The following is a 12,382-nucleotide window of genomic DNA, read 5'->3' as shown; positions in this document are numbered from 1 at the left end:
AACATCTTAGTAAGAATGTTTCTTCACATAGCATTGAATATTTGGACAATTATAATGAATCACTCACTGTGATCTCCCGAGCAAGAGGGCAGGTATACATTGACCAGAGGATTAAATTTGGCAGTGGGCTTCTGCGCAGCCCTGCTCTTCCTGAGTTTCAACATCTCCTGCTTTAACTTATCGAGTATGGCGAAGTCACAGCCGCTTCCTCCCCACTCCTAGGCCTTCCCTATCCCATCGTCGCCATAAGACCTATCTGTGTCTGTGCGACTTAAAGCAAATAGCAAAAAAATTTTACATGCCGACATCATACAACATGGAGTGTCGAATGGACTTTTTTTTACAGCCTTTTAAAATCCGACTACTGCCAGACTTGAACCCGCTATCTTGGGATCCGGAGGTTAACACTACCACTGACCCACAGAGGGGCAGCCATGTTTTTACATATACTGGGATCTATATTTATATATTGTGCGACATATCTTAAATTTGACTGTGTTGCTAAACTACCCATAAGCCATATATGTACAGTGGAACCTTGGATTGTGAGCATAATTCGTTCCGTCAACATACTTGTAATCCAAAGCACTCTTATATCAAAGCAAGTTTTCCCATAAGAAACAATTGAAACTCTGACGATTCATCCACAACACAAAAATATTTACACAATTAAAAATAGGAAAGAATTTCCACCAATCAATACTTGTTTTTTTATTGCTTATATTAAGCTACAGGACCGGTTTCGACCCCATATACAAGGTCATCTTCAGCTGAACCATGAATACATATTTATATGATGAAGCTTTGATTAAATTGCATTGTCAAAGGAATGTTATATGATGTGCATTTAGTCACATACAAATGGGGTATGTCTTATCGTGAATTGGCATATATGTCAGTATGTACAATATTGCAACTGTATGTCTAAAATATTAGACTAAATATTAGACCAAGTTACTCACATTCCAAGGTTTCACTGTATTTGAATTGCACATTTATATGCAATTCACATTGCAGTTCTGTTTACCATTTAAGCAGCTTGATGAACAGAATATGAACATGTGATAATTATGCAATGAAATTTTAAAATCAGATTCTTGTATTGAGGACAAAGGACGAGGCGATTATGCGGTGAAACACTTTTTACAGAAATGAAGAGTGCTTTTACACTGACCATTATTGAAACATTTGCAAGATTTTGCTGTGAGTGTACCGATGTGAATAGAGGTTTACTAGACACAGTTGACAAGTAATGTGTCGTATAGAGTGCGATTTATACAGACTTCCAGCGTGCACAGCAAAGAAATGGCACAGAATTGTAGTCAATGGCATTGCACACATCAACCCTGTTCCAGTCAAAACCAAAGTCAAGTGGTTTAATGAAAGAATGGTTCTTCTTGAAGAAATCCAAGCTTTTAAAAAAGTGATGTTTGTCAAATAGTAGGTAGCTTTTTCAGCTTTCAAAACAAAATTCAACTGTTTTAATTTGTTCAAACAGTCCTTGATCAGAGGAAGTTGGTTCAAAATCCAAAATCTATGCTAATAATTCCACAACCCTTTTAGTATCCATGTCTCTTCGATAGAGTAGCAGTTTCTAACTTATACAGGTTTTGTTCCAGTGGATTTATTTTTCCACTATACAGTATATAGCGTACACACCTAGCATACCATCTGGCCATGTCTTACACTAATAATTTCACTATGCGTGAACAATGTAAATATTTTTTAGAACACATTTGAATTTTAAGTTTAAATGTATTTAATTTTATCCCATGTATTTTAAGCAAAACTAATTTAGAAACATTTGATTATTTTATTATGAGCCCTATATCTCAGAACCTACTGAATCTACACCATTAAAAGTGTGAGAACATACAATCCATAATACACTGTATCTTTGAACTGCAAAGTAAACCAACACTTTCGTGATGTTCCCTTGTAAGTTAAGAATTAACTTAAGGAATGAAGCTGTGCTTATGAACTGGTTTTGATGGCTTGTTTCTATGAGGCAAATGGACCTAAAAGGGACGACATTTGGAAACGCAGTAGTAATTCGACTGCCATGGAGGACAAGTAAAGCAGTAAACCAGGCCAACAATGACTAGACTAGATACTTCAAGATTTAAAAGTACGAGGTCTAAAACTAAATGAGGTCACATCTGTGGTTTGGCAGTCTTAGAATTTTGGAGAGAAGCATTGGAAACTAATGTGGACTGTGAATTAGTCATAAAACAACTGAGTACATGTTCTGTAACTTCACCTAGCCAGAAGTTCAAGGTCCACCTAACACAGTCTACCTAACGGGTGAACCACTGGTAATGACAAATTCATTGCCACAGATACCATGGTCAATGATGACGTGAAGCACTGCATCAATGTTGGAGGGATGAAATGGCATTTGCTGACTTGTGTGATGGGCAGATTCCTATAAAGCTGAAAGGCAAGATATGACACTCAGACCAGCCCTCATTTACGGCTCTAAATTTAAGGCGAAGCAAAAGCACGATTAGCAAATTCAAGTCACGGAAATGTGGACGCTGCGACTGTTAGTGGGTGTCACTGACCGATTACGCAATGAGCACTGTCCCCGTCAGCGAGAATCTGGAGGAGTTGCACTGGCACGGGAACATACATGGGGATGAAGATATTCCCATACATAGAGATCTTGCCATCAATGTTGGACGGACAAAAGGGGAAGGCACGGATATCTTAGAGCAAAGTGGTGGCAAACAGTCGAAAGACTGAAGAAGAACAGTAATCGAGTGGCACAGACATGAAACCGAAGCAAATACTCGAGAATCAGAAGAGCTGACCCTGAGTGATAATTGGGAGTGTCCGTTATAGACACATAAAAAGCCAGGAGATGAAGACTACACAGAGCCGGCTGCAAAAAGGAATTAGGAAGACGTTTAGTATATACACAATGTCATGCAGATAGGTATAACAGTCAAAAGTGAACATTACCTTGAATATTTTTCATTACATTGATGTTATTTAGCAGACCATCTAATTTCTCATGAAGATGCACCAAATCTTCACCAAGCTCATTAAGAACTTCAGAGTTTTTCTTGCAATCAGAACAGGAAATTTGATGTGCTTCCACAGCAACTGCAATTTTTTCTGCAGCAGTTTGATATACGATCTATAAGCAGAAGAAAATTCATATTTTAGTAAGAAGGAAGCCATATTTCAAGCACCAACTTACAGTAGTCAATATACCTTAAAAGCTTTTCATACTGTTTAACAAACCAGTTCAAAATGAAATATGCAACACTAACATACCTGTAAAAAAATTTGCACACTATTAAACAACAACAACAAAAATTCACAAGTTTCAATCTACAAGAAGATCCTCAGATTCTACATACTAGAAGTTTCATATTGGTTCTGTATTGACATCACGGAACATATCGTCGTTGCCGGGACAAAACCTCCCATGTGATAATATTTTTGGAGATATAGTGACCCGCAGCACATACATTATGAAGAGCGAGAATGCCTTGACAATTGTCACATAATATTGCACCTTAGATGACAGAACCTTACCAGCCAAAGTTCTAAGCTAAAATATTTCACATAGGAGGTTTTGTCCCGGCAACGACGATATACAATTATTAAGGAGCCACCAATTCAATACACTATTTAACCCTCCAGTACTCTCATTACCCCAACACTTGGAAAACTACTCCCATTTTTTTAAATTTGTTTTAACTGTAACCTGGGCTGCTGTATTCCTTTCAAGGATGCTAGCACCTCCGCAGTTGTTATAAATCTTCGGTTGTTTGTAGCTATCCAGCAATGACACAAATCTCACTGGGTTTTCATCTTGCCCCATGCGAGCAACGACGAAACTAAATTGGCAAACTCTTGGTTTGTCAATTTCCATTCTTTCATGTGTTTTTACTGTGAGGACATCTAGTTAATTGAGTGCAAACAATAAACATAAGTCGTGATATAGCTGGGAAAATTAGCAGGGACCAGGAATGAATTCGACAACTTTTTTTCTGAATTTTATAAAGGATTAGTGGATCTAGAAGACAACAGTTAAGAGGACAATGTAGGCATATCAGAGCAAGATTCACTTTCAGAACAGGACATTAGTGACTTACCTGAAGAGGACAATGCCGATACATCAGAGCATGAGAATAATAACGCATCGAACAGGCCCTGTCAAAACTACATTTACGGACGTGATGGTGTGGCTAATTGGAGCATTGTATGACCTCACAAAAAACTTTTACTCGTGCTAACAATAAATTCTCATCTTATTTGCTTGATTCAACGCTGAAAACTCGTGGCGTTATGGATCCAGTGACAGTGTTTAACTTTTTATTGATTAAAGCGTTTTACGAATAATGAAAATTTTTGTAAGAGGTACAGATGCCAAACCAAGCTCAGAAGAAGTCAGGTTTCTCCAACACCACCCTTGAAGAGAAAAACACCAGAATCATCTGGAAGATGTGCTGTATGTCCTAGAATTTGGGATAGCAAAAGCAGAAACTCTTGTGTGCTGTATAAAAAGTATGTCTGCCAAGACCATTTCAGTACCATGTGTGAAGAATGCCTCAACCAGAAAATCTACAGTGGTAAAACTGACAAAACTTCAGTGTTCAAACTGTAATGTAGCATAATCTTCATAGTTCTAGTTTTTACGACAGCATGAACTCTGCGATTTTATGGATGATATTTATCTGCCTTGAAGTTATGCAAGATATTGCTTTCTGTATGGTGCATTTTTAATGGAAATATTAGGAGTTATTTCAATTTGGTTTTCTTCTTTTACAGGGTCCCTATTCAGAAACAGTATGAAAACAGCATAATTTGTTATTAACATTATGATAAATTTTCATCAAAGAATGGGGTAATATTTTACCCCACACAAACACTAGCATGAGAAAACTCTAAGAACTGGAGGGTTAATCAGATAAAAGACATCACCTGATAGCAATTATTAGTACATATTCCATCAACGTAGTGGACATCTTCCACTACATAACGTTAGTACTAAAACATTCAGATTATAAAACAACGGAAATTAAAACATCTATAAACTAATGCATGACCCATTAAAATTGTGGAATGAACCACCAAATTAAAATACATAAAATAAAAAGTATGGGTCATAAAAAAATCAAATATTTTTTTCATGGCAAACCAATCACTTGAAAATCTCACTGTTCATTGATATGTTAATATACAATCCTCATCATTTCCCTTTGTCAACTCCTGCCAGGTCAGGGTGTTAATGGCACTTTTCCACCGTTGCCCCTCTTACTAATCCTCTTCAGTAATTTTATTCCAGTACAGTCTTTTTCTTATTCTGTTCTTGACAAAGTCCATTCATCTTGCTCTGGGCCTCCCTCTTGCCCTCTTTCCTTCTATCTTAGCCTCCTACACTTGTTTTGTTATTCCCTCCTCCATCCTCATAAAATGTCCAAACCATCCCAGTTTTTTCTTCTCCATCCTATCACTCAGTTTTTCTGACCTCAACATTTCTTGCACTGTCTCTCCTCGTCTTCCCCACCATACTACTCAGGAACTTCATCTCACTGGCCTGAATTTTGCTCTCATCTCTTGCTGTCAATGTCCAAGTCTCAGATGCATACAAATGTAGGGGTATAGTACACTTTTACATTATCTCTTTACATTTCATAAGAACTTCTCTGTTCCAGACCAGGTTCCTTACATTCTGGTAGTACATATTTTCCACTTGTACCCTTCTACTGATCTTATCCAACCTTGCATCTTGCATTATTTCACTTTCCAAATATTTGAAGTAATCAACAACCTCAAGGTTTTGTCCCCTGACACTAACAATTCCTTTTCCTCCTCTTGTCATCAGCATGATTTTGCTCTTCTCCACACTGATTTTCATACCATATTTCTCAATATTGTCATTTAATTCCTCTAGTTGGATTTGCACTTCGACTCCCCAGATCACTAAGTCATCTGCAAACAACCATATTTTCATATCCCATCAGTATCTTGCCTTTGTTTCCTGCAGAACTTTGTAAATGAAAGTGGACATAATACACTTCCCTGTCTTCGTCCAGGTTGATTTCTAAACTAATATGTTCTCCCCAATGAAGTCTGGACACAACTGAAACAATTCTTGTACATTGGTTTCACTAGTTAGCTTGAGTGCCTTCCACATCCTTCTCTTTCCATTGTTTCCCACACCTTTTCTCTATTAGCACTATTGTATGCCTTGTCCAGATCAAGGAATACCATCATCAGATCTTTTCCATATTCTGTTTTTCTATCAGTATTCTCATGATGAATATAGGGGGGGGGGGGTCTATCAATCTGCCCTGTCAAAATCCATACTGCTCTGCTAAATTTCCATCCTTCCTCTCATCCTGTTTTCTAATATTCTCTCCAATATTTCAGCTACTAGTGGCAAAAGTGTAATTTTGTTAAATTTAATTTACATAATTTGAGAAAATACTTGAAAAAAGGCTAAGGAAAATAATAGAACCACAAGTACAGGAAGAACAATATGGATTCAGAGAACACCGATCAACTACCGATCTCATATTTGCACTTAGAATACTGTTAGAAAAGCACTGGGAGAAGGGCAAAGACTTAACACTAGTGTTTTTGGATCTCGAAAAAGCATTTGATAGTGTTCCAAGGAAGACTATATGGGAATGTTTAAGAAAGAAGAATGTACCCAAAGGGCTTATCCAGAAAGTTAAAATGCTTTACGAAGACTGCTGCAGTTGCGTACAGATAGGAAACGGTAATTCTGATTGGTTCCAAACCACTAAAGGAGTGCAACAAGGCAGTACCATTTCACCATTACTTTTTATCACTGTCATGGATGAAGTCATGAAAGAAATTAAGCAGAAGAACAATATGGACATCAATGCATTTGCATTTGCAGATGATGTAGTAATTTGGGGAAATACAGAGAAGGAAGTCCAAAAGAGGCTGAACACCTGGAATGAACATTTGAAAGCACACGGATTAACAATAAATAAATCGAAAACTGTTACTATGTCTGTCAACAGGCAGAAGAAGAAAGGAAAAATAATGCTGGAAGGTACACAACTGGAAACAGTAGACCAATATAAATATCTTGGGTGCATCATTTCAAGTGATAACAGAATACAGCATGAGATTAACAACCGCATTCAAAAATCAGCTCAGTTTTACCATCAAGTTCGGAACCTCCTCTGGAACGAACAAGTTCCCTTAAGATCAAAGCAGATTCTGTTCCAATCATACTTCACCCCCATAATAACATATGGCCTAGAAACCTGCACAACAACCCAACAAGTGGACAGCAAACTACAAGCCGCAGAAATGAAGTTCTTACGAACTATGGTACAGAAGACAAAAAGGGACAGGGTAAGGAATGAAAGAATAAGGGAGCAAGCTGGTGTGAATGAAAAAGTGACAAGGGCCCGTTTGAAATGGTTTGGCCATGTCAAACGAATGGACGATGGAAGGTCAGCAAAACAATGGCTACACACAGTCGTGGCCGGAAAACGACCGGTAGGAAGACCTAGGAAGAGGTGGCTGGACCAAGTGAAAGAGGACATAGGAACAAGAGGAATCAGCTGGGATGTCCTCTTGAGAGAAGAGTGGTTCATGGACAGACAGAAGTGGAGAGTGCTCGTAAACCACACCCGGGCAACTGGAGTGGAAAACTGATGATGATGATGATGATGATGATGAATTTAAAAGTGCTGGGATGCAAATAAAATCAAAATAATTTGCACATAACTTAACTAGAATTATGAATTTCAATATGCAGGATACAATGTTTACATACACTTAGTGGCCGAAAGTCATGGGAAGACACTGAATGCGACAATTAGTTGCTCCTCCGCAAGCCCTCAAAAACGGCAGCAATACGGCGAGGCACCGACACTACAAGGTTATTGGGGGTATCTGGACCGATGCATCTTGCACTGCTACCCACAAATGGTCTCGAGTAGTTGATGCGGTGTTCATGGAGCGTACACCAGCATTGACAGCATCCCATAAATGCTTGATTGGACTAAGATCAGGGGTTCTGAAGGTACAATCCATGGTCTTCACTTCACTGGAGTGCTCCTCCAGCCACCTGTGTGCCACCTCAGAGCGGTGACATGACGCATTGTCCTGTCGAAACACGGCATCTCCAACAGGGTACTCTAGGACCACAAAGGGATGTAGATTGTCTGAAAGAACGTCCACATAAACTGCACCTGTCAGCGCTCCCTGCAGCTGGACAATGGGGCCTAATTGCGACAATGAGAAGGCCCAGACCAGAACCAAACCACCACCCACCTGGACACAATCTTGTTGACATGCAGGATCCATAGCTTCATGGGGCATGCACCACAATATCACGCGCCCATCAGCCTGATAACTGGAACCAGGATTCATCGGGCCATTCCACATGCTGCCACTGTTCCATGGTCCCTTGCTGATCTTCACAGGCCCATGCAAGACTTATCTCTGTTAACACATGGGTGACGGGCCCCGAGAAATCTCGTAGTACGCTCGCCAGCGGTAGGTGACGGGCCCCGAGAAATCTCGGTTTTATTCACGACATTGTTTTCGGTCTTCCTGTGACATCTCTTGACAATATATTGAACTATTTCGAACTTGCACATTGAGTAGAATAAATCGTAGATGTATATCTGCAACTTTTCTTTTATTCACGGCCTCTTTTATTCTTTGATTTAGTTTCGAAACATCGACTTTCTTTCTGCCGGTTCAGTCAATGACAAGATGGAGCGCCCGCGGAATACGGTGTTAGCTGACGACGATAAGAATTATATGCCGATGATCATTCAAATGGATATAGTGATAATGAATTAGTGGAAACTGAATGTGAGAGTGATAGTGGAAGTGATATTCAAGCCTCTACACGCCGTAATTTACCTAGTGTGCTTATTTATTCAAGTGACTCAGACGACGACAACAATGTAAACATTAATGATGGGTTGTTGAATTAACACGCATTTTATTGCTTATCTTAGATATGTTGAAGTACTACTAGGGGCATTGGTTGAGTACTCGTACCAACTTTAGAGACAAAATCTTGACTGGTTTAATATTTGCGTACATTTTTATAATCAAGTGCACCCTAGTATGCTTAGTAGAAAGATGTTCGGTCCACAGGGTATGTGACAAGCTCAAGCATCCGATCAGCAATGTGTTAAAGAAACTATTTAAAATAGTTTCTGTTGGTCCACCTTGTCAATACACTTTTAATGAAGGAAATGTATATTGTTCCTGAAAAATATATATGATATAACAAATAATTTTCTATCATTAAAAGTGTATCGACAATGTGGACCCAACATAAACTATTTTAAATAGTTTCTTTAATAGATTTATACAAGTCAATACAGGATCAAATAAAATACCTGTTATGGTTAAGTGTATCAACAGTTTATCTCTGTGTCGGTGTCAGCAAAAGGGACACAAGTTGCTCATCAGCTGGTGGAGCCTATGCAGTGCAGTTGCCTCCTTACAGGCCAGGTAGAAATGGGTTCCTCACTCGTAGCATTCAACCGGGCAGTAATCTGACTCAGAGTAGCCGGTCAAACACCTGTGATCTTCCCGTGCAGCGATTTATGCGAGTGGTAACATTCTCTCTGCGATATTGAAAATTCACCCTCGACACTGTTTACCTTAGAAACCCTAATTTGCGTATAATCTCCGTAATGCTACGACTCTTGCACTATGTGCCGATGATCTTCCCACGTTCAAAGTCTGTTAACTCGCGACGTGTTGCCATCCTCACGACACTGGTGTCTGTGACAGACTACTCGGCAGCTAGCCGCAACACTCAGGGGTCATACATGGCACATTTTCTAATGGGACACCCCTTCCCATGACTTTCGGCCACCCAGTGTATTATGAAGTAAATAATAATGGATGTGATGTCAGAGAAATTAAATTTGCTAGAGCTCTGCATGTCCATAGTTATGGTTCTGTGTATACTTACTGCCCAATAACAACCTCAGTCATGCATTAATAAACCTTCAAGTTTCAGGAGTTATGCCTTACCCGGCCTTGTCTTAATGCCTGTACGCAGGATATCCTGTGGATAACATTCTCCTTGATGCAGGTGTCATAACTTCTTAGTAAGCTTTTTAACCTAGCATTCTCGAGTGCAAGTTCTTTATTACAAGCAAAAAGTTGGTCATAATCTGAAAATAAAAAATTGAAAAATTCTTATTTATTAATAGAAGGAACAAGTCCTGTGTAGAGAGAAGACGGGAACATAGTATGAAACAGTGTGGAAAAAGGAAGCGATAGAAAATATAAAACTCCACTATTCTAGCCTTTCGGACAAGCAAATCAATGTTGAAAACATCCTTAGGGATATGAGCTACAAATTTTAGGTGAATAAAATAAAAAGCACAATGAATTACATGGCCAATGTACAAGAAAAAATCTCTTTCAATAAATGCTAAACTTCAACACTACTGTTCCGTCATTAAACCTGAAGCGACTTATGCTTATGAAACACTATTTAAATTGAACACCAAAGCAACAACTGATACACTGCAAAAGGTTGACAGAAGGATACTCAGAACAATCATTAATAAAAAACATCACGTGGATGGACAATGGAGATTATTGCCTAATGCAGTGGTTTATAGGGAAAGTGAATCTATAATAGATACGATGAGAAAAAGAAGAATTGCCTTTTTCTGTCATCTTTCTAGATTAAATGATAATAGGATAATAAAACAACTATTTAATTACTTTTGGAAAAGTAAAACAAAAAATAATTGGTTTAAAGAAGTTCAGAATGATTTAGAAGAGCTGAATATTACAATGAAGCAAATTGAAAATAGAGAAGAAAAAGGGATTCTTAAGAACAAACAAATAAGATTGTCATTAAAAACTGTACAACACAAACAATATGTTGCGGGATTGAGGGATGCGTCTGAAGAGCAACATGTGAAGCCACGGAACATCTCGGTGGAAGAACGAGCAAGAAGAAGTCAAAGACTCAAGAATCTTTGGCGAGAGTGTAAAGAGGAGGGTATCAGTCTGCGTGACAGAAGGAAGATTGTGTAAACGTGGCCCACAGGTGGCCGTATCGATTAATAATATTAATAATGTCATATCTGATGAAGAAAGGGCAGCCAGGTCAGCCAGAATGAAGAGGTTTTGGGAAAGGAAGAAGATGATGCAAGCTAAATCTTCAGTTAATTCTTTGTTAACGTAAATGTATTTGGGTTTGATTTAAGTGCTCCAATGTGGGCGTAAACTATGTAAATAAATAAATAAATAAAAATAATATATATATATAATTTCTTATTTATTCCAAAAAATTACTATCCCTTTCTTAATCGCCGTTATCTGGTCAATTAGATTCAAATTTGCCTTTTTCTACCACTACAAGCGCTAATGTGAGTCAATGCAGAGTTTCACTTAAGCCCTTCTAACTACATTCATTTAAACATTTTTCAAAAAAGTCATAAAACTTCCGAGAGTATTGAACCAAGGAACACATTAGAGAAAGAATACTGTACACAAGTTAATTTGGCTAGGATTTGAATCAAAAAGAAAACTAGTAAAGAAACAAGCTATTTTAGGCTGTTTTTTCGGAACTACATTTAGGCCGGAGGTGATTTTTTAAATTTGTTTTATTAGTTTGATAGAGCTACCCAGGACACTCAATTTAAAACCTTCCTGGGCCCTTTAGCCCTTCAACTTTTTGCAGAATTGAGGAAATTGCTTAATTTTATGTTTTTAGTACTACAGTAGAACCCCGTTTATCTGAAGTAAAGGGGGCGGAGCCACTTTGGTTGATGCGTTTTTTTCAGATGATGCATGGTAAATATTTTTGGAAGTTAAATGTCAAAATAAAAATGCATAAACTCTGTTAAGAAAAGGTGCATACTGTATATTAACATTTAAATGTTTACATAATGTCACTCATTGTATAAAGTCAGCGATTTCTTCTGAATTTTCTTGGTGCAGCGTTGTCATGCAACTACTGTATATTGCGCCACCGTATAATTAACAATACATCAGCTGGTGTAGATTAATTGCTTTGTTCAACAAAGCGCGAAGCAATCTGAAATAATGAAACATTTTGTTACTGTTGAACTGAATACTGTATACAGTAATTTTATTACAGTACTGCAATTAAAGCGTGCGGAACTGTTGACTCTACTACTCTAAGAAGAAGCAGAAGAAAAATTGGGTAGGGATGAGGAGAAAGCATATTTATTTGAAGAAAGTGGATATTGCTTTGAACGATATCCCCTTTACCGACTATGTCAGAAATTTCACAATTCAAGAGCACACGTGTGTCGCTCCAATTGCGGATACCAAGTATTGTTGCCAACTGTCCATTTGATGTTGGAAGATCTACGCCCCAGACGTCAACCAAACCAGCAATGGCAAGGCAATA

The 12,382-nt window shown here is 38.2% G+C and overlaps 1 protein-coding gene across 1 annotated transcript in view; it reads right to left on the bottom strand.

Annotated features, from left to right (window-relative positions):
- The window catches only part of LOC136881946 (uncharacterized), a 99,226-nt gene that overhangs the window by 69,087 nt on the left and 17,757 nt on the right, over positions 1-12,382 (bottom strand). Inside the window, exons 3-4 of the mRNA XM_068229443.1 lie at positions 10,015-10,157; positions 2,965-3,142 (exon numbers count right to left, since the gene is read on the bottom strand). Of these exons, the coding sequence (XP_068085544.1) occupies positions 2,965-3,142; positions 10,015-10,157 (321 nt within the window). The remainder of the gene's footprint in view (positions 1-2,964; positions 3,143-10,014; positions 10,158-12,382) is intronic.

This window comes from Anabrus simplex, chromosome 10, assembly GCF_040414725.1.
Source record: "Anabrus simplex isolate iqAnaSimp1 chromosome 10, ASM4041472v1, whole genome shotgun sequence".
Taxonomy (NCBI): domain Eukaryota; kingdom Metazoa; phylum Arthropoda; class Insecta; order Orthoptera; family Tettigoniidae; genus Anabrus; species Anabrus simplex.
Note: the sequence above shows the minus strand (reverse complement) of the source record. Positions and strands in the feature narration are given on the sequence as shown.